The sequence below is a fragment of the Henckelia pumila genome, chromosome 4, assembly GCF_033568475.1.
Source record: "Henckelia pumila isolate YLH828 chromosome 4, ASM3356847v2, whole genome shotgun sequence".
Taxonomy (NCBI): Eukaryota; Viridiplantae; Streptophyta; class Magnoliopsida; order Lamiales; family Gesneriaceae; genus Henckelia; species Henckelia pumila.
The window spans coordinates 59,885,578-59,909,787 of NC_133123.1; the positions used below are offsets into that span (position 1 = coordinate 59,885,578).

Sequence of the window (24,210 nt, forward strand, 5' to 3'; positions counted from 1 at the left end):
AAAATATTAGTTTTCAGGAATAATTATTTTCATTAATAAACACCGATTACAACATTTAAGCAAAATATTTCTTCAGATGTACTGCATTCCAAGGTCGCTTGAGCATCCGTCCATGATTATCCTCTAAGTACCAAGTATTGATACCCACTTTTCTGATGAGCTTGTAAGGTCCCTCCCAAAGAGCATCTAATTTCCCAACCTCCCCAGCTGGATTAACCTTCTTCAATATGAACACCCCTCTTAAAATTCTCGATGCCTGACCTTTCGATTGTAAGCTCTCATTACCCAGGCTCGATAGACCTCCATTCTCCGAGCTTCCATCTCCCTCAGTTCTTCTACTAAGTCCAATTCCTGCGCCCTGGCTCCTTCCTCTATCTCCTTTTAGGACCTAATTTGGGCTGAGGGCTGTCCAATCTCCACTAGTATAATGGCCTCAGAACCATATACCAGGCTAAAGGGTGACTCTTGGGTGGCGGTATGAGGTGTAGTGCGATAAGCCCACAGTACACTCGGGATTTCTTCTACCCAGTCTCTCCCCATTCCACGTAACCGAGCATGCAAAGATCGAACAATAGTACGATTGGTTACCTCAGTTTGACCATTACTTTGAGGGTAGGCCATCGAAGTAAAGGCCTTCTTAATGCCCATCTCTGCACACCAATCTGCCAACTTCTGCCCCTGAAACTGTCTGCCATTATCCGAGACCAACTTTCTCGGGAGCCCAAACCGGCATACTATATTTTTCCACAGAAACTTCATCACCTCTCCTTCTGTTATTTTTTCCAGAGGTTTCGCCTCCACCCATTTGGAAAAATAATCCACAGCTACCAGCAAAAATTTCTTCTGAGCCCGGGCTTGTGGGAAAGGTCCCACTATGTCAAGACCCCATTGATCAAAGGGGCACGAGGCCCATACCGGCTTAAGATTGCTTGCTGGGCTGTGTTATGCATTGCCAAACCTTTGACATCCTTCACAAGACCGGAAAATTTTTTATGAATCGGCCTGTAGAGTAGGCCACCAATATCCTGCCAATAGTACCCTTCCTGCCAGACTCATAGACCCTCCATAATTCCCACAACATCCTTCATGTACTTCCCTTAGGACATACTCTGTTTCTTCCTCCATCAGGCACCTAAGAAAATGGCCCTGATAAGAACGCCGATACAACATGCTACCGAGAAGGGCAAATCGGGGTGCCTGTATCCATATTACCCGAGCTCGCCCCTTCGTATGCCGGAAGATCCCCGGTTGAGAGATATGTCACCATTGGGGCCATCCATGTGTCTTCTCGGGGGACTGGATCCAGGGTTTCTATGGTAGCCACAAACTCCCTTTGCATAAGAGACTCTTTATCATCATCGTTCCCAAGGGTTACTACCTTCTTTACCAGGGCATCTGCTTCAACATTTTCCTTCCAAGGTATCTGCTATATGCTATACTTGAAACCTGCCTCGAGCTCCTTAATTACCACCAAGTATTTCATCAACTTTTATTCTCGGGTAAAGAAGGTGTAGTGACCCTGCATTAAATCACCTACTAACTGGAAACTAATAGCATGCATTAAACTTAATAAAGCAAAAATGCTTAACAGAGTAAAACGTGCGGAAACATAATCCATAATTTACATATCAGATTAGTAAAACATATCCAGGCTTAATACTGTAGTTATACAACCATATCGAAAATCTTAAAATAAACTGTATAAAACATTTATACAACTAAACAAATCCTGCTGTATAAAATCCCATGAAACTCCGGCTCCCTAGTCCTGCCTCAAGCTACCAGCTCCGTCCATCCTGCAACCTGCCCCGTGGAATAGAGTGTCCAAGATAACGACTAGGATGTGAGGACCCAGCATGCAACAGCATGCAACATGATGACTGGTAAAGGGTCATCTGAAAAGTCAAGCTTATTACCAGTGCCACATGAGTGCTGCCACCGCACGGATCAACCTCTGGGTGCTACCACACTCATCTAGTACACTAGAGTAGTCAGACATACATGTCCTTGCCATCGCGGTACTCTCAGTGACAGACTATCGAGTATAGAGCTGAGCTGCTCTATAATCAGATATATCAAGGTATAGGCTCAACGTGTATGTGCACATGATATATGAGTATAGAAAGCGGTAAAACATACATCATGCCACATAATAATGCCAAATAAATGCAACATATAAACATGTATACTCGCTGGAAATCTAAGTCAATGTGTATGTACCTCTAGGGTAGTTCAAGTCTAGTAGGATCCTAGGTTTCAAGCCTATATTCAAAAGTTCATCGTATCACTACACAAGTTCTATAAGCCTTAACTAAGCTAATAAGTACTCCCAAAACTTAAATAGATTCTCGGACCATACCTTCGTCCGTAGTAAGCCCTTTGGAGTTACTAGTTCCGGATGACTATAACCACACCTTGGTTATTCCAAAACCTCTATTATACCCGATAGGGCCCTCAAGTGTATAACTCACACTATATAACTAAAGAATAAGGAAACTCAAAAAGCGATATGAAAATCTGAATCAGAAATCATCTATTTATAGGCAAAGTTTTGGAACCGAACGTTGCGTCCGTTCCTGGTTCGTTGCGTTCGTGCATGTTTGACACTTGTCAAAACTCGTAGCTTAGTCATTGATAAGTACATTTTATATGCATATTGTTGTGTTGTTTTTATATTTATTTTGCATTTATTTGTATTATTTTATAGCGTATTTCGTGTCGTTTCATGCATATTTTTTCACCACATTCTCTTGTTTTTATTTATAGGAGATAGACGAAAATATATTATTTTTGGTGAAATAAAGAAGTGGCGCCGAATAAGAAACTAAGAGCTGTGCTTCTACACTACAAATCTGCTGCATTTGGAAGCAATGCGCAGCTACACCATTTGCACAACAAGAGTGCATCCAAGCAAGGAGATGACTGCTGCTGAGTTTGGAAGCCTTGAAGAAAGAACTTATGCATCGTTATGCTTGAGAGATGCTGCATGAAAAGAATGAGAAACCAAGCTGCTGCACGGTGAAGAAACAACAAGAACAGGTGCTGCACGATGAAGAATGGAAGAGCTGAAGCTACTATGTGCAATGAATCAACAGCCGCGCATGAAGCTTCAGAACAAAGAAGAAGAGTTCAAAGCGGCATGGATTCGAAGAAGAAAAACAGAAACATAAACTTCGAGATGCAAGATTGAACAGCTGCAAGAACTAAAACGAAGATCGATTCGAGTTGCTTCGGAGTGGCATCGATTTAAAGGATAAAGAAGAACATGCCATGGCTGCTGCGGAATGAAGAAGGCTTGCGCAAGCTTCAAATAAAATTCCAGAAGTTTGATGAAGAAGTTCGAAGTGGAATCGAGCACGATGAAGCACATGGAACACGAGCTATGGAAAGAATTGCTGCTACAGATGCAGAAAATTGAAGAAGAGAAGCCATGGCCATCGCGCAGCAATTAACAAGAAGAAGAATAAATTTACAGCAGCATGGAGAACTGATTCAAGAACACGGGAATGCGCGAGGAATGATGAAGAGTGCGCGCAAGAGGCTCGAGATGATGGATGCTCTGTTTCTTATTACTGCGCACGAGCAAGAAGGAGATGGGGCGTGCACGCAAGCAATGGAAATTTGGCCACTGATCTTTAAAGCTGGGCGCATGCGTGAAGGGAGATGGGCTTGCGCGCAAGTTTTTTTTTAAGAATTCAAGTCCGAGAATTAATTCCGAGAATTCCTTGTGTCTCGAGAATTCCTTCTTGCGTGGGAATTTAATTAAGTTTAGGGAATAAAAAATTACTATATATAGGAGTCTTTAATTACTTGAGAGGGTTGGAAAAGTTCCGAATTTTCAGAGGAGATTTCCAGACGCAGAGAGGTGGCTACGGCTACGGCTACGGCATCCGGATAATTTTTTCTCTTTTCTTCTTTTTCTTTTTATTTATAGTTTTAATTATTGAGTAGATTCTTTTCAACCAAGATGGCGTGATTGGGCCGGACAATTTATGTAAAAAACAAGTTTGTTTATTTGAGATTTTCAGAATTGATTCTAGTTTATTGATTATCGAATTTATATTTGTCTTGTGAATTTCCTGATCAATTATTTACTTGCATGTTAATCGATTCCAAGTCGACAGAGGAGGTTTCGATTTTGATCACTTCGATAATTATCATATTGTAAAACCAACTAGAAATTGAATTCGGTTTCAGTGTGCGGTTTGGGTGTAAACTGAATTTTAACAAATATTTAATGCATTCAAATTTGATTAGAATTATGAAAGATTAATCCGTCAATATTTGAATAGTTTTGATTGTTCTAGAAATAGTCCTTTGAACAAATTAGGAGAATTTCCGTGAATTAAAATTAAATCTGATGTCTTGAATCTACTGCTTGTTACATAATTTTTCTCGTACCTGCGTATGTCTTGGTTGTCTCTTTTATTTAAATTTATATTTATTTTATTTTATTTTATTTTTTGTTTTAGTAATTAAATTCTTATTTTTATTTAATTTAAAATCCTTTTTATGATTTTGTCTAGATTAAGTAAAATTATTGAATCTTGAGAATTGACACAGTCCCTGTGGGATCGATACTTGGACTCTTTGTCCACTTTACTATTACTTGACCTGGTGCGCTTGCCAGTAGATATTTATCACACCGATTAAGCCGGTCTAGTTTTTGGCGCCGTTGCCGGGGACTGTTTAGTTAATATTAGGATAGATTATTTGCTTGAGACTAGACATTTTTTTTCCTGCATTTGTTTAATTTTTAATTTTATTGTTTCTTACTTGTGAGGTACTTGGAGATGATCCATAGACAGGTGTTCACAAGATTTGGCCAACAATACTTGGAGCCATTCTATGTTGCTTGGGGGAGATTCAATGATTTGGCGAACAGATTTCAATGCCATCAATTTTCGACTTACACCCTCACTAAAATATTTTATGGTGGTTTGGATGAGATTACAAGAAGTTGGGTGGATTATGGAGCTTTGGCCACTGGCAGTCAATTTTTTAGAAGAGATGAAGACAGTGCGATGCACTTGTTAAATGATATGGCAGATTTCGACTACCACTGGCATTGTGATCCTTCACTGCAGGATTGGAGTCACAAATATCCTTCAGATATCAACTCCCAAAATTTTGCGAACCAACCACCTGAGCATCAAGAAGAGTGTATAGAGCGTTCTGAAGATTATGTGGCTCAGTTGGAGAATCTTTGGCGGCAACAGACAGAGACAAATCAATTATTAGAAAGCCGTATCAAGTCTTGGAATCTTTTGGATGAACAGATTGCGCTTCTTAGAGAACCAATTTTTGAGATCTGCCAAGAGAGTAAAGTAACTGTAACGCCCCGTTTTTTTTATCTTAAATGAGTTTATTTGAGTTAATCGGAGATTGCAGAGTTCGCGAGCCGACTTTATTTTGATCAGGGTTCTTTTTGCAAATTTTGGAAATTTCAGGGACTAAAACGCAAATATTGGATTTTTATATTATCTACTCATTTGTTTGACTTTGAAAGCACTCCTCCTCCTCCTCACAACCGAGCTCCACCATTGAAGACGCCTCCAACACTTTCCAAGCTTTGTGATTTTGATTTCCGGTCGATCCAGCCGTTGGAAATTATTTCTGAAGGCAGATTATCGATCACAGCAAAGAGAGCTCTGTTATATTGTAAGTTCTTCTACGATCGGACGCATTCTAGTTTTTGGATGTTGTTAGAATCGAGTTAGATTCGAGTATGTTGTTCTCTACAGAGTTCTGATCGTTTATTATCTGTCAGTTTTGAAATAGAGCGAAGTTCGGAATTGTTATGATTTTTGGAAGTATTATTCGAAAATCTAGCTTTTGAGATTTGTTGGGTTTGTCTTGTTGTTGTTGTATTAGCTTTGAATCGAGTTGATATCGGTATTGAACTGCTGTCTGCGTTGCCGGTTTGTTCAGTTATAGCCGTTATGCCGTCGGTTAGAGTTTTGGGACTTTCGAACCGTTTTGAGTTATGAACTTGGCTTGTAAGTTGGTCATGGTTATTGATCAATCATCTCTTGTATCTGAACAGATTCGTTTGGAGTTTTCAAGCCCTGAGTTAGCAGCTGTTTGATCGTTTCAGAGTTTTGAACGAAGAACGGTATAGAGAAATTCTTTGCACTGTTACCTTGTTTTCATATAAATTGGTTAGACTTTGATACAATCTCTTTGTAGCGTATCCAGTCTTGGGAGCTACTGCATTGAAAGGTAAAAGCAGTCATCGTAGCGGGATAGCATACTCGGGACTGTGGTTCTCGAGTTTTCCCTTTTGAAATCTCATACTTGCATCTACACTTGTTCTAGCATGAGGAACTTGTGTATTGTTTGATTGTATTGGTTTTGTTAAAAGGATTATGTTTTATGTTTCTGTTATGCATTCATCTTGAGCCAATCTTGTTTCAGTGGGCAGAACCATCTTTTTTGTTTAGAGGTTTGGGAACTATGATTGAGTGGCCCAGGTCGTAGTCGTTTCGTCTGGTGCTAGCATACTCATTATAGTTGCTCAAAGTCTAGAGGAGTGAGATACGTGGCACCACCTCGATTGGGAGAGTCGGTGAGTTGTTACGTGATCTTATCCTGGGGATCCCAAAGGCACAGCAGCAATCCCTCGTTATCAGATTTGATATCCCTGTTTCAAGACATGCATTTCATTACGATGTTATTGATTTTGTTATTGTATTGAAAGCATGTTTGTTACTTGTATTACTTGTTATGTTGCTTTTACTGGGAATGTCGTTCTCACCGGTTATCCGGCTGTTGCTTTGTTTGTATGTGTACTTGGCAACAAGTGGGGCAGGAACAAGTCAGAAGAGGCATGGTTATCTTCGAGGGCAAGTAGTAGAAGTGAGACTCGGTTTAGAAGTCGAATTAGCATGTTTATCTAGTATAAGATTGAAGCATGTTAGAACTCGAACTTGATATGTTTTGTTATTCGAATTAGTTTGTATTCGGATTGTAATCTAAAATCGAAGTATGTTGTTGTTGTATCGATTTAGACTTCTGGTTGTTTTTATGCCTTCTGAAAGCATGACTTGTTATGGCATGTTTCCCTACACTCTGTTATTGCATATGTATTTGAAGGCATGTCGGACCAAGCGCGGAATCCTTTCTTTTTTTTCTGCAGCCTGAGCTTTTCTGCCCAGGCCTTCCGCGCACGGGCGAGGCGTTCCTCGCGCGCGCGCGAGGCCTCCGTTGGGCCTCTGAATGGTTTGCCCGCGCACGCGCGAGCTTGGTACCTCGCGCGGGCGCGAGCCTTTGGTTGGTCTCGGATGTTGAAGCCCGCGCACGCGCGAGCTTGGTTCCTCGCGCGGGCGCGCGGCGTTTAAAAAAAAAAAAAAAAAACTTTTGAATTGTTTTACTTTTGGATTCTTGTTCGCTTACTTGTTGTTTAATCCGAGATTAGTGGTTTAGAATCGAGGTCTCACATTAAGTGAGCCACAGCATGAAGAAATAATTTTTGAGGAATCTTCTTGTGAAGAAGAGCCAAGAGTGAACTTGGAGGATGAAGAAACATACAAGGCTACAGATTTGACCTCGTCAATGGTCGTTCCATGTACACCGTTAGAAGATTTTTTCTTGCCATTGACGCCACCTCCATAGTATTACATCCTCTTTGAGCTTCATCCTAGAATCGGAGTCTCCTTCCAAAAGAAAAATTTCTTGAAGAGTATTGTTGGACCGACGAGCTTACAAAGTCAATATCCCGCCAAGCTTGAGGGCGAAGAAAATCAAAACCCATACGTAGAATCGTATGATTCTTACTATGGGTGGCAGCCGCTATTTGATGATGGCTTTTGCATAGTCGGGTTATAGACTATAATTTTAGCGCTGACTGGGAGGCAACCCAGTGTTTTTCTTTTTCTTTTTGATTTTTATTTTGATTTTTGGCTTTTATTTTTTATGTTTTGTTTTTATTTGATTTTGTTTTCTTTCCCATGCCAGTTGGTCGTGCCTGCCGATATATCTAGATGATGCTACTGTCTCAGCTGATACCGTCAAGAAGGAAAAGGATGAATCGAGAACCAAGGGAGTGTTATTTTTATTTTTGTTTTCATTTTGTTTTCGTTTGTTTTGCATTCTGTTCATTGTTCTGAAGCATTGAGAGCAATGCTTTGGATAATTATGGGGGGGGGGGGGGGGGGTAGACTAGTTCATTGCATATTTTTGGTTAAGTTTGTGTTGCATTTTGTCATGTTTCGTATTTGTTTGCATATAGTTTATTTTTGTTGATTGTTTGCATAAGTAGGTTGAGTCATGGTAGCCTATGATGATGAAGTTTGTTGGAAAAATTGATTTTTTGAAAATTTTTTCTCTTGACTGGACATGAGAAACTGCAGGTTGAACCGTGAATATTTTAAGCACGCATGTTAAACCAGTGGATTGTAGCGAAAGATTTGATGAAGTTTCTATCTGTTTGACCATGGCACGCCAATAGGTGGTTTGTGGATCTTGATTGTGCACTATGAATTTTGATGAGGCTCTAGTAAGACACTTATGATCTTGGGCGCACCTAGAAAAAAAAAATTTAATACAATTCCATCCGGGCCTTGAAAGGATTAAAAATCCTAAAAGATTAAATTTAAGGCTAAGCTTTCGGATTAAATGGGATTGATGCTCCATTCGGGCTATATACGAGGGGATTAGAAAGAAAAAATAGAATGATTTTTCATATCCTATTCAGTTGTAGCTAATTTAGCGGGTAATTATTGGGGCAGTGCAATACCGGGTGCAAAATCCGGAGGTGTGTAATTCATAATCTCAAGGAAGGTGGGTTTGTCCAGAGGTCGTTGGAAGGAATGGACACTTGAAGAGTGAAACTTGCACTGATTTGTTATAGGTCGCTAAGCAGTCTTGAGATGAATTCGGTCTGAGTTATTTGAAAATGGAAAGACATTTCACACACACACGTTCACGTTAAACCGAAAGTGTATTATGAAAAGTTGACAGCATGTCGGTGATTTTATTTTGGGATTGAACTTATCGGAGTCTATGCACATTCATGACTTTTCCTCACTTATGTTGTGTTTGCATTTTGTTTTTGCATGTCTTGCTCGAGGGCGAGAAAGAGTTAAGCATGGGGGTGTTGATAAGTACATTTTATATGCATATTGTTGTGTTGTTTTTATATTTATTTTGCATTTATTCGTATTATTTTATAGTGTATTTCGTGTCGTTTCATGCATATTGTTTCACCACATTCTCTTGGTTTTATTTATAGGAGATAGACGGAAATAGATTATTTTTGGTGAAATAAAGAAGTGGCGCCGAATAAGAAACTAAGAGCTGTGCTTCTACACTACAAATCTGCTGCATTTGGAAGCAATGCGCAACTACACCATTTGCACAACAAGGAGCGCATCCAAGCAAGGAGATGATTGCTGCTGAGTTTGGAAGCCTTGAAGAAAGAACTTATGCATCGTTATGCTTGAGAGATGATGCGTGAAAGGAATGAGAAACCAAGCTGCTGCACGGTAAAGAAACAATAAGAACAGGTGCTGCACGATGAAGAATGGAAGAGCTGAAGCTGCTGTGTGCAATGAATCAACAGCCGCACATGAAGCTTCAGAACAAAGAAGAAGAGTTCGAAGCGGCATGGATTCGAAGAAGAAAAACAGAAACATAAACTTCGAGATGCAAGATTGAACAGCTGCAAGAACTGAAACAAAGTTCGATTCGAGTTGCATCAGAGCGGAATCGACTTAAAGGATAAAGAAGAACATGCCATGGCTGCTGCGGAATGAAGAAGGCTCGCGCAAGCTTCAAATAAAATTCCAGAAGTTTGATGAAGAAGTTCAAAGTGGAATCGAGCACGATGAAGCACATGGAACACGAGCTATGGACAGAATTGCTGCTACATGATGCAGAAAATTGAAGAAGAGAAGCCATGGCCATTGCGCAACAATTAACAAGAAGAAGAATAAATTTACAGCAGCATGGAGAACTGATTCAAGAACACGGGCATGCGCAAGGAATGATAAAGAGTGCGCGCGAGAGGCTCGAGATGATGGATGCTCTGTTTCTTATTACTGCGCACAAGCAAGAAGGAGATGGGGCGTGCGCACGAGCAATGGAAATTTGGCCACTGATATTTAAAGCTGGGCGCATGCGTGAAGGGAGATGGGCTTGCGCGCGAGTTTTTTTTTAAGAATTCAAGTCCGAGAAATAATTCCGAGAATTCCTTGTGTCTCGAGAATTCCTTCTTGCGTGGGAATTTAATTAAGTTTAGGGAATAAAAAATTACTATATATAGGAGTCTTTAATTACTTGAGAGGGTTGGAAAAGTTCCGAATTTTCAGAGGAGATTTCAAGACGGCGTGATTGTGCCGGACAATTTATGTAAAAAACTAGTTTGTTTATTTGAGATTTTAAGAATTATTCTAGTTTATTGATTATCGAATTTATATTTGTCTTGTGAATTTCCTGATCAGTTATTAATTTGCATGTTAATCGATTCCAAGTCGACAGAGGAGGTTTCGATTTTGATCACTTCGATAATTATGATATTGTAAAACCAACTAGAAATAGAATTCGGTTTCAGTGTGCGGTTTGGGTGTATACTAAATTTTCACAAATATTTAATGCATTCAAATTTGATTAGAATTATGAAAGATTAATCCGTCAATATTTGAATAGGTTTGATTGTTCTAGAAATAGTCCTTTGAAAAAATTAGGAGAATTCCCGTGAATTAAAATTAAATCTGATGTCTTGAATATACTGCTTGTTACATAATTTATCTGGTACCTGCGTGTGTCTTGGTTGTCTCTTTTATTTAAATTTATATTTATTTTATTTTATTTTATTTTTGGTTTTAGTAATTAAATTCTTATTTTTATTTAATTTAAAATCCTCTTTATGATTTTTCTAGATTAAATAAAATTATTGAATCTTGAGAATTGACACAGTCCCTGTGGGATCGATACTTGGACTCTTTGTCCATTTTACTATTACTTGACCTGGTGCGCTTGCTAGTAGATATTTATCACACCGATTAAGCCGGTCAGTCATCAAGGTACCTCATGCCTGCCTATCTCTAAAGGATCGTTGCGTCCGTTCGGAGGAACGTTGCATCCATTTTCCATCGGAAGCTCCGTTCATTAAATCATTTTTAATTTTTGATTAATCATGTAATTACTTAAATCGAGATGCGGGTTAATACATTCTTCCCACCTTTAGATATTTCGTCTGCGAAATAAAATCTAAAGCAGTAATTATAATGAAACATCAAACTTATGTTTTATTACAACAACTGTAATTACATATTTACATGATAATCAAAAGTACAAAGCAAACAACTCAGGATATTCCGCTTGCATACGGCTCTCGGTTTCCCAAGTTGCTTCTTCAACTCCTCGGCGCTGCCACTGTACCATCACAAGTGGTATAGTCTTGTTCCGAATAAATTTCTCCTTCCTGTCTAGGATACGGAGTGGTCGTTCAACATATGACAGATCTGGCTCTAGCTGAACATCCGTAGGCTGGATAATGTGAGATTCATCAGTATGTACTGTCGAAGTAACGACACATGGAAAACATCAAGTATACGGGAAATATATGGCGGTAACGCCAAACGATATGCAACATCTCTGATCTTTTCCAGTATCTGGAAAGGACCAATGAAATGAGGTGACAATTTGCCTTTCACACCGAATCTCACCACCTTCCTGAAAGGTGACACTCGCAAGAACACATATTCACCAGGCTCGAACTGAAGTGGCCTGCGATGAATATTAGCATAACTGGCTTGCCGATCTTGAGCAGCTTTGATCCTTCTCTTGATCAAATCTACCTTATCTAAAATATGCTGCACCAAGTCAGGACCCTCGACTTGTCATTCTCCTATCTCATCCCAGAATAACGGAGTACGACATAGTCGACCATACAATGCCTTGAAAGGTGCCATATCAATACTACGATGATAACTGTTATTGTAGGAAAATTCGATCAAAGGTAATTGATCCTGCCAAGATAAGCCAAAGTCCATGACAGAAGAACGTAGCATATCCTCCAACGTTCGAATAGTGCGATCTGACTACCCATCAGTCTCCGGATGATATGCAGTGCTCAAACTCAGAGTGGTACCCAACGCCTGCTAAAAACTACCCCAGAAACGTGAGGTAAATCACGAGTCTCTGTCATTGACTATGCTCACTGGAATCCCATGCAATCGAACTATCTCCTGGATGTATAGGCGTGCCATGTGATCATAAGAATACTCCCGGTTGTAAGGAATAAAGTGTGCTGATTTCATCAAACAGTCAACAACGACCCAGATAGCATCACACTAACGTGAATTCATAGGCAAGTGGGTGAAAAAATCCATAGTCACGTGTTCCCACTTCCATTTGGGAATCTCAAGATTCTGCAGTAATCCACCTGGTCGTCGGTGTTCAGCCTTGACCTGTTGAAAAAAAAGACATCTAGAAACAAATTGATATACACTACGCTTCATCCCTTTCCACCAGAATCTAGTTCGCAAGTCCTTATACATTTTCATACTTCCAAGATGTACTGACAATCGACTCTTGTGAGCTTGAGAAAGAATATCATTCCTGAGCTCTGCAACATCAGGTACAACCACTCGATTCGATAAGCACAATAAACCATCTACCTGATAATAGAATCAAGATGTATTAAATCCATTGGCTAGACGTGCCAAACACTGAGTCTTAACATTAGATATCTGAGCTTCTCTGATTCGAGAGTACAATGATGGCTCAGACAAAATAGTATACAAACGAATCACATTTCTTCCTTTCATGTGCTTGAGCGTAAAACTCAGTGAACAACACTCTTGAACCATATGAGATATTTCACTAGTCTGAAGTGCAAAAAGTCTCACCTGCCTACTCAAGGCATCAGTAGTAAGATTAGCAGAACCTGGATGATATTTGATTTTACAATCATAATCCTTCAGGAGATCCATCCAGCATCTCTGTCGCATATTCAACTCCGCCTAAGTGAATAAATATTTCAGACTCTTGTGATCTGTATATATCTCAAATTTCTCGCCATAAAGATAATGTCTCCAAATCTTGAGCGCAAATACAATGGCGGCTAACTTGAGATCATGCACTGGATAATTCACCTCATGCGTCTTAAACTGTCGAGAAGAATAGGCAATAACATGTCCATGCTGTGTAGAACACATCCTAACCCTTGACCAGTGGCATCAGTATAGACAACATAACCTCCCGATCTAGAAGGTAAAGCTAGAACAGGTGCAGTAGTAAGACGTCTACGCAGCTCATGAAATGAATCCTCACAATCCGAGGACCATATGAAAACAACATCTTTCCGTGTAAGCTGAGTCAAAGGTCTGGCCAACTGTGCAAATTATCGATGAACCGACGGTAATAACCAGCTAGACCCAAGAAACTTCAAATCTCAGAAACCGTCGTCGGACGAGACCAGTTCAGCACTGCCTCTATCTTACTAGGATCAACAAATATTCCTTCACTAGAAATCACATGACCTAGAAACACTACCCGATCAAGCCAGAATTCACACTTGCTCAATTTTGCATACAGCTGCTTATCTCGTAACGTATGTAACACAATTCTTAGATGTTGTGCATGCTCATCCTTGTAATAAGAGTAGACAAGAATATCATCAATGAAGACGATGACAAATCTACCCAGATATTCTCGAAATACCTGATTCATCAGATTCATAAAGACTTCCGGTGCATTCGTCAATCCGAATGGCATTACCGGAAATTCATAATGCCCGTATCTGGTCCTAAAGACAGTGTTAGAAATATCCGAGTCTCGTACCCGCATCTGATGGTATCCAGATCTCAGATCTATCTTGGAGTAGACAGAAGTACCCTGTAGTTGATAAAGCAGATCATCAATTCATGGCAAAGGATACATATTCTTGATGGTGACACGATTCAACTGCCTGTAATCAATACATAATCGCATCGATCCATCCTTCTTCTTGACGAACAAAACAGGTGCTCCCCACGGAGAAACACTCGGATGAATATATCCGCTATCAAGCAGATCCTTCAACTGCTGTTTGAATTCCCTCATCTCTGACGGTGCCAGACGATAAGGTGCTCGGGATATAGGCGTAGTTCTTGGTACTAGATCAATACCAAATTCAACCTCTCGAACCGGAGGAAAACCAGGAATCTCATCAGGGAATACATTAGGAAACTCGCTGACAACCGATAACTGATCAATACCCGGACTACTCGTGGACATATCAACTGCATAAATGAGGTAGCCCTCCCCACCAGACTCTAAGACATGAAATGCCTTTAGAGCCGATACAAGTGGCATCGAAGGTCGCTCAACATCACCATAAAAGTACCAGCTATCACCCTCATCCGGATGAAATTGTACTAGACGCTGATAACAATCCACAGTAGCGTGATACAAAGTCAGCATATCTATTCCCAAAATACAATCAAAATCTGTTATCTCTAAGATCATCAAATTAGCCGATAACACATGACCCTCATACTCTAGAAGGAAACCCATCACTAGATGCTTAGTTACGACGGAGGGCTGTTCATTAGCACTTGTATAACTCTTCTGCTTGTCACGTCCCAGTGTAGCAATAAGGGCTATAGGACCTTGTGTAGCAAGAAGCTGCTTCTCATTCGCATTCCAAACAACACCGGCTAAATGGCAAAGATCTGTAATCAGGATGAGTGGGGAATACTGATGTTCGATGATCCCTTGACAGAACCAATGATAGAATATTGAATCACCCGACCAACATCGACGGACTTCCCCATCACAATGCAGTACACAAGGCTGGCCCTAGCCTTTGTCACATCAGATGTATGCCCAGATGGTAACATCCTGACAGCCACAAACTCATGCCAATTGTTCGGTTCCCTTCGAAGAAATCTAGATAAAAATGTCACAGGAGATCCTTTCACATTCAGCTTTCACTCCCCTCCATCATAACATAAAGTCTGAAGCATTATCAGTGGGAAAGGGGCCACTCTTTAATGCCTGATATTCATCATCTTCAATGTTTGGAATTTCAAAAAGAACATTAATTGTTCGTCTTTCGAAGGCCACCAATTGTCCTCGAACCCGGACTTGAAAGTTCTCATCTTTATCCATTAAATTTGCGTAAAACTCACGAACTAAAGACATGACCGCATCTTGCGGTGGCTTGAAAAATTCCTCTCACCCTTGTCGACGAGCTTCAACTAAAGTGAGTGCATCAGACACACTCATGTCCATACCCATTTCTTTTTGCATTCCTTTCTCTAACAATTTGGTGTAATACTCCGCTGTCGTGGCATTCCAAAAACGTCTTCTATCATACGGCACAGACGATGAAGAAATTTCCCCTTTGCCTTTAGTCTTTGGAGGCATTTTGAATCAACAATTAACTCCAATCAATCACCTCAAGAAATTTATCACAATCCCAAAATAACAGAACCCACACAATGCAAGAAATATTAAACCCATACAATTCACCAAACACTTGGTATGCGCTATTTCAACTTTTGTCTAAGTTCACCATTAATCAACAATCTCAACACCACCAAGCGAAGAAACCGATTACCTAATTCCAGAATTTGAACACGTCTCAGATTTTTGAAGAAAAATTATAGCTTTAGGCGTCACAATGAAAAAGACCCCTCAAGAACCCTAAATCCCCTGTTGCACGTTGATGAAGGTAAAGATATATCAAAGATGCTCGTGCCTGATGAGGACGAATTTGTGAAGATCTCACAAATTTGATGTTGGCAATTAAAAAATTTAGAGAATAACAAGCCTCCTTTGTCGACATAGAAGTGAACGAGAGAGTAAGAGAGTTGTTTTGAAGAGCCCCTGTATTAATTCCCAATATAGCGTTATTGCTCTAGAATGTAGCGCAGTTGATCTAGATATAGCTCTATTGCGCTAAAGCTTCGCTCAAGTTACGTGCAGCTACGCATAGGATGAGTTCGGCTGTGCTTGATCATCGAATTAGCTCTTGGATTGGAATCAAATTGTTGCGGGGCCACTAGTTGAGGGGCGCGGCTGTGCAAGATTAGGAGCACGAGTGCGCATCTCTCACGTATTTCTGAATGAGATATGGGCTCGCAATAGGGAGGGTGCACAAAATGAGAAGCACGGGGGCGCGTGAATAAAGGTGCGGGGACGCTGTAGGTTCGCGTTTGGCTTGGAAAATTCCATGACGAATGGTGCGGGGGCGCTGGACTAAGGGCTTGGGTGCGCTTGTCTCACACATTTGAGTTCTCCAATGCCTGAAAAATTCAAAAATTTTGTAAAATTATATTTCAAAAATTCACAAGAGTCCTCCTGCTCCAACGGAGTAGATACAACTAAATCCAAATCTAATGATACATAAGGTAATCTATGTCTCTTAACAAAGCAACTAGAAATAAAGGAATGCGATGCTCCAGTATCAATTATAAAAAGTGCAGGAATACCACATAACAGAAAGGTACCTGCCAACATGCGATCGCTTCCCTCAGTAACCTGCTCCTGAGACAGAGCAAACACCTGCCCTTGAGTCTGTGGATGGTAACCAAAAGAACTCTGTGGTGCTGGCTGCTGACATGGAAAAATAGAAGCATGAGATCCCACGTGTGATCCCGATCCACTAGCAGAACCCATACGCTGAGGACAATCTCTCCGCAGATGTCCCTGCTCACCATAAATATAACAAGCACCTGTAGCCTTCTGACACAAAGCTGCAGGATGCTTCCCACCACAGTGACTGCAAAACTCCTCCTTCTTCTTCTTCTTCCCAAAACGGAACGTGCATCATGAGCCACGAGAACCAGACGAAGTAGTAGTAAAAGAAGACATAGGTCCAGATTGCACAACAGATTGAGCTCTAGGACCAAGAAATCCACTAGGATGTTCTGGCATCATCAACTGTTCCCGCCTATTGCTGTTCTCCACTTGACGGCAATGGTTCACCAAAGTCTCATAAGATGTCGGATCATCACAGACGACAACTTGTGAATAGATATCTTGATTCAAACCTTGCAGAAAGATATCATACTTGGATGCATCACTGTCATTGATATGAGGACTGAAAGGTAGCAGATCAATAAATCATTGCTGATATTGATCAATAGTCATTGATCCTTGCCTCAGAGTCAGTAACTCCACAGATCTTGCCTGGCGAACTGCTGGAGGAAAATATAGTTTCTGAAACTGCTGAAAAAAATCCCCCCAAGTCACCTGTCCTCTCTCCGTACGTGCCTGAGTAACCTTGGCATCCCACCATAAGCGTGCTCGATCCTCTAGAACAAATTTTAGAACTTTCAGTTTCTGCTCTTCAGTGCAATTGAAAGCTCGAAAAGCACTCTCAAGTTTGGACATCCAAACTCTTTCTTGTTCAGGATTCTCGCCACCTAATAAAGGCTTCGGTCTTACTTGCATATACTTATTGATAGAGTAGCGACGTCTACCCTCATAAGGACGATGTCGATCCTCATGATGATGGCGATGGTGACGATGATGATGACCACAACCCTGGCCAACACTACCATGGATCTCATCACCTTTCTCGGCCATATCCTGAAAAGATTTGCACATTTAAAATTCCAAATGCGCAATAATTACTCAAGACTATACTAAATCCCAAGTACTAATCCAAAATTTTAACAATGCTCTGATACCAAAAATTTAGTGACCCAACATTGAATCACCTACTAACTGGCAACTAATAGCATGCATTAAACTTAATAAAGCAAAAATGCTTAACAGAGTAAAACATACGAAAACATAATCCATAATTTACATATCAGCTTAGTAAAACATATCCAGGTTTAATAATATAGTGATACAACCATATCGAAAAGCATAAAATAAAATGTCTAAAACATTTATACAGCTAAACAAATCTTGCTGTATAAAATCCCCTGAAAACTCCGGCTCCCTAGTCCTGCCTCGAGCTACCAGCTCCGTCCATCCCGCGACCTGCCCCGTGGAATAGGGTGTCCAAGATAACAACTAGGACGTGAGTGCTAACGCCCAGTACATAAACATGAGTAAACATATGTATATAATGCATGCAACATGATGACTGGTAAAGGGTCATCTGAGTCAATGTGTACATACCTCTAGGCTAGTTCAAGTCTAGTAGGATCCTAGGTTCCAAGCCTATATTCAAAAGTTCATCGTATCACTACACAAGTTCTATAAGTCTTAACTAAGCTAATAAGTACTCCCAAACTTTAAATAGATTCCCGAACCATACCTTCGTTCGTAGTAAGACCTTTGGAGTCGCTAGTCCCAGATTACTATAATCACACCTTGGTTATTCCAGAACCTCTATTATACCCGATAGGGCCCTCAAGTGTATAACTCACACTATATAACTAAAAAAGAAGGAAACTTGGAAATCGATATGAAAATATGAATCAGAAATCCACTATTTATAGACAAAGTTTCGGAACCGAACGTTGCATTCATTCCTGGTTCGTTGCATCTGTTCCGTGCATGTTTGACACTTGTCAAAACTCATAGCTTAGTCATCAAGCCACCTCATGCTTGCCTATCTCTAAATGATCGTTGCGTCCGTTCTGAGGAACGTTGCGTCCGTTCCCTATCGGAAGCTCTGTTCGTCAAATCATTTTTAATTTTTGATTAATCATGTAATTACTTAAATCGAGATTCGGGTTAATACAGAAGGCCTTTTTCACCTGCTGGACAACCAACTGTGAATCAGAATATATTATGATTTGAGTTGCCCCGACCTCCCGAGCCTGTTTCATCCCTGCTATGATTGCCTCGTATTTGGCTTCAATGTTGGAGGCCTTGAAATCTAACTTCACAGCTACTTTGATTTTCTCTTGGGTGGGTAAAATCAGGATGACTCCTACACCGCTACCTCCAATACCAGTGGCTCCATCCACGAAAACTCTCCATATGTTGCCTTGACAAAAAATGACCACCTTTGTCAAAAAATCGGATAAGGTCTGGGCTGTGATGGCCTTATGAGGTTGATACTCAAAATCATATTCACCCAGCTCCACTGTCTATTTCACAAGCCTCCCTGAGGCATCCGGATGAGTCATGACTCGCCCTCGAGGACTGTTGGTAAGGACAGTGATCGGATGAGACAAGAAGTAGGGTCTCAATTTCCGAGATGTGATTACCAGAGTCAGGGCCATCTTCTCGATCTCTATATATCTGGCTTCGGGACCCCTCAGAGCAGGGCTAACATAATACACAGGCATCTGATCTCCCTTTTCTTCTTTTATTAACACCGTACTGAACGCCTTCTTCGTAGTAGACAGATATATCCACAGCCTTCCCCTGGTTCTAGCTTAACCAAGACAGTCAAGCTAACCAGGTGCACCTTCAATTCCTGGAAGGCTTGCTCACACTGATCATTCCATCCAAACTTCTGAGCCTTTCATAGCACCTGGAAAAAATGATAACTGCAATGAGCTGACCGGGCTATGAATCGGGACAGGGCTGTGACTCGCCCAGTCAGCCGTTGAACCTCTCTGATAGATGTTGGTGAAGGCATCTCCTGCAACATTTTCACCTTCTCCGGATTTACTTCTATCCCCCTCTCTGTCACCATGATCCCCAAGAACTTGCCACTTTTCACTCCAAACATGCACTTGGCTGGGTTAAGCTTGATCTCATACTGCCGAATTTTGGAAAAGTTTTCCTCCAGGTCTGATATAAAACAATCCCGGGTTCTGGATTTCACAAGTATGTCATCAACATACACTTCCACATTCGGCCCCATCTGCTCCCGAAACACTCTGTCCATCATCCTTTTATATGTGGCCCCTGCATTCTTTAATCCAAAGGGCATAACTACATAACAAAAGTACCTCCAGATGTGATAAAGCTGACTTTATCCTGATCTTCCGGTGCCAAGGGGATTTGATGATACCCCTGGTATGCATCCATGAAGCAGAGAAATTCACAGCTAGACGTGGAATCCACCAACTGGTCAATCCGGGGTAAAGGATAAAGTCCTTGGGGCAAGCCTTGTTCAGATCCTGGAAAACTACACACATCCGCCATTTCCCTGTAGCCTTTGGCACCAGCACCATGTTGGACAACCAGGTAGGAAACTGCACCTCCTTAATGTGCCCTGCCTGTAGTAGTTCCTGGACTTGCCCGAAAATTACTATATCTTTCTCAGCTCCGAAAAGCATTTTCTTTGCATTACCGGCCTGGACCCGGGGATGATGTTCAGCTTATGCTCCGCTACATGGGATGAAACTCCCACCAACTCGTCAGGGATCAGGCGAATACATCTCTGTTTTTTATAAGGAAACCCTTCAAATGCTCGGCCAAGTCTTCCTCCAAGTCCCGGGCAATCTTGGTAGATTTTTCCATTTGCCCGGGCACCAACTCCACCTCCTCATGTTCACCTTTTGCTTCCTCCACAGAACATACTTCCCTTCCTCCACGGCACCCCTCCTTCCCGGTCTGCCTTGCTCTTTTATAATCCACTTTAACCGTCTCAGCATAACACTTCCTTGAATAAGGCTGATCTCCTCTAACTTCCCCTACCGTATCTCCCACGGGGAACTTAATTTTTTGATGGTAAGCCGAGGGAACGACCCTAAAAGCATTCATAGCCGGACATCCCATGATGACGTTATAGGAAGAGGGTGCCTCTACTATTGTGAATCTTTCCATGACTGTCTTCTTCATATCCCCTAACCATAAGGTTATGGGTAGCAGCATCTCACCCTAGGGTTGAACAGTGTGTCTGGCAAATCCATATAGAGATGTTGTTATCGGCCTCATCTCATATCCCTGCAAATCCATCTGCTCGAATGCTTTTTGAAAAATAACATTCACTGAGCTTCCCGAATCTACAAACACCCTCCGCACATCATAGTTGGAAATCTGGGCTTGTATAAGAAGAGCATCATTGTGAGTCATGTTTACTCCTTCCAAGTCTTGAGGTCCAAATGTGATGGTAGGACCTCAATCTTGTCTGCTTATTTCCACCCCCAAACTTTCCTTCCGACTCCAAGACTTCCTAGCCCGGTACGAGTCTCCATCAGTGGATCCCCCCGATATCATATAAATAATGCCATTGGCCGGCCTGTCCCCTAGTTTCCTGTCCTCTTTCCTGGAGCCTGACTCTTGATTCCCTCCATCCCGGGAAGCAATTCCAGTCCTAGGAGAAACCAACACCTATGACCCCTGAATCCAAGGTGGACCCCGGGGCCTTTTCTGGACCGGTCTACCATTTCTGATGTAGGGCTTCTGCTGATTCTGTTGCAGCATCCGACATTCACTGGTGTTATGTGTTCCCTCCTGATGAAGGTTCTCTTTAAAGACAGGGCTATGAGCCTCAACCTCTTCTTCACATACGTTCACGACTCCGTCCCAGGTTCCCCGGTGCGGTGTATATTGAGATAACCGCCCCATCAGATCCCGGTTCTCCCCTTTTCCTGACCTCCTTCCATCTGGGCTACCTCCTTCTTGTGCTTCTGAGCCTTCTCCATATAGATGTATTTCTCAGCCCGAGCTAATAAATCCTCAAAGGTTCGAGGTGCTTTTTTCACCAACGACATGAAAAATTCCCCCTCCCGAAGACCTTGAGTGAAGGCTGCTATCTTGGTTTCCTAGGCACAAGTCGACACCTCCAAAGCAGCCTTATTGAACTTTTTGATGTAAGTTTTCAAAGACTCTTTTCCTGACTGCTTCACCTCAAATGGACTGTAGGCGGTTTTCTTGTACCTCTTACTGCTAATAAAATGTTGCAGAAACACTTGCTTGAATTCTGCAAATGATCGAATGCTTTGTGGCTCCAACTTCTCAAACCATCTTTGGGCTGAATCCACCAACATGGTCAAGAATACTTTGCATTTTATTTTGTCCCCATAGCAATGCAACATGGCCATGTTCTCAAATCACGCAAGGTGCTCCACGGGATCTGTGCTCCCATCGTATTCCCAAATCTTTGCTGACTTGTAGGGGGATGGTAAGGGCTCCTCTATCACCTTTGGTGAGAAAGGAAAACCCAAAATTTTGGTTGATCGAGCCATGCTGGGACCTGCCTCCTCCAACTTTTGTATTTTCCTCCGCAACTCTTGTAATTCATCCGCCACAGAAGGCTGTACAGAGTGCATCCAGGAACTCTCCTCTTCTTCACCCTCTTTAGGCTTGGATTTAGGGTTTGTGTCACCCTAGTTTCCTTCCTCCTCCATTGTTATCTCCTTCGCCTGTGGTTGTACCACAGATGCTAACAACTTCTGTACCATTCCATGGACATACGCCTCGAGTTGCTCAACAAGAATGATAAGATTTTGGCCCTGTTGAGGTGCCTCAGGTGTTGTTGGATCATGAGAAGCCATATCTACTTCTATATAATAAGTTTCCCACAGACGGTGCCAATGATGTTGTTTTTTTAAACCGAGTGCTCGAGCTGTCAGGGTATCAAGGTGGGCCTGATGAGTCAGCTGGGCTGGTGAGTATGATAATAGACTGAATATAATACTTTCCTCCTGGGTAAGGATACCTGTGCAAAAGGGAAACGTAACAAAAGCACGTTAGTGGGGCGCTAGAAGGTTTTTCGATGGGGCCACTCTTATGCTTAAGTCAGAGTCAGATATAGAGTGGTCTTAAGGGAAAACAGTGTAAATATAGTGATTTTGAGATTGAGATGAACGTACCCCTACTGGTACCTGTGGCAAGGTATTTATAGGCCTTGGAGTGAGAGAGAAACTCCACAATTTCAGGGTAGTGGCCACGATCTGGGTCATAGGTGCAGGGGTTGCCCATGTCTACCTGTCACGCACGATCAAGCCGGAAGGATCGGGGTTATGGAAACATGGGGGTCATGACCATGAAAAATAGGTGTTGACCGGGTCATGAGGACTTGGTCTCTCCAGCCTCATAAATCCATCCGAGATGAGCTACTTCCTTATCCACGAGCTACTAGTCCAACCTCGTCAATCCCTACTTATTCTCCTACAAGAAAACAACCCTAATGTCCCTACCTTCCCGAAACCCTGATGCCTCTGTCTTCCCAGGGTATCACCACTGGTCCATAAAATAGTCGAGCTATAGCCCAGCTCACTGTCCCGAGGAACAGCCCTGATACCTCTGGCTTCCCTGGGTATCAGTTCTCCAATCGATTTGGCTGAAATAATACCTACAACTGGAGACGGTCTCATGTATTTATATCAATATGAAACTGTTTGACTTGAAATATCTAGCTACAATAAAAAAATAATACTTATTACAAGAATACATCCTTTTAGTGGTATTTAAAATGTCATTATACTAAGGATATAACAACATTTATGCATGTTTTAGTGACACTCATGAAAAATGCTCTCTATTCTAATATCGTCTTAAGCTTAATGACATTTTTTAATGTCATTAAAAGATATTAACAACGACTCCATATGTGCCACTTATTAGTCATATAATGACAATATGAAGTGTTGGGAAAACTCATGTTTTAAGGACATTTATACATGCCTTGTTATTATGATAATAATGACAAATTTATATGTAATTTAAAATCATTTATAAGGAAAACTATAAGTGTCTTGTATTTTATTTACACTGACAATTAAAAATATCACTAATGATAGTTTGTAAGGTTAATTTAAAATATCTCGTAAACTAATTTGTAGTAACACACTTACACTTATAAATATCTTCTATAATAGCCTATAAGGACACTAAAAAGTTTCCTTATAGGTTATTTATAATGACATTTGAAATGTCTTTTTATGAGATTTACAATGACATTTTTTTGTGCAATATTTGATGTTCTATTGTGACATAAAAACTTCATATATTATGAAATAGGTAATCCACTTTCAAAATTTTCATGATATAATATTCACGCATACAACAAATTAACATAAATAAAAACAAAAGTTTCAAAATAAAAATTAAAGTGCTAAAGAATAATTTTCATTCATCTCACAATCATTAATGTACAATAGTAATGACAAATTTTTCACCTAGAAAAATGTCTATACACCAACAAATGTACCTAAAATATCTAGTTAAAAACTAACAATAAATTAAGTCTCATAAAGAAAAACATCAGTAAACTTGCAGTGCATCTTTAACCATCACATCTTAAACAAAAATCCAATATTCTTGTCACCTACAATAAAAATTAATATATTTCTAACAATCAAATAAAATAAAATGATGCACAAAAATAAAGATTAAAATTTAAGTCAAACCATTGAATATCATACCATATGAGAAACTAAAAAACTATCATTTATCCAAATGCACTAA

General features: G+C 40.8%; 1 protein-coding gene across 1 annotated transcript; it reads right to left on the bottom strand.

The window, feature by feature from the left end:
• Nucleotides 1-55: 55 nt before the first annotated feature.
• LOC140861057 (uncharacterized) lies at nt 56-20,132 on the bottom strand. The gene is made up of 10 exons (XM_073264063.1): nt 19,865-20,132; nt 19,460-19,758; nt 19,261-19,366; nt 18,654-18,886; nt 15,170-15,345; nt 14,687-14,877; nt 14,427-14,645; nt 1,176-1,395; nt 589-937; nt 56-388 (listed from the first exon to the last, which is right to left on the bottom strand). Exons 1-10 carry the CDS (start codon nt 20,130-20,132, stop codon nt 56-58), a joined length of 2,394 nt encoding a protein of 797 aa, XP_073120164.1.
• Nucleotides 20,133-24,210: the final 4,078 nt, after the last annotated feature.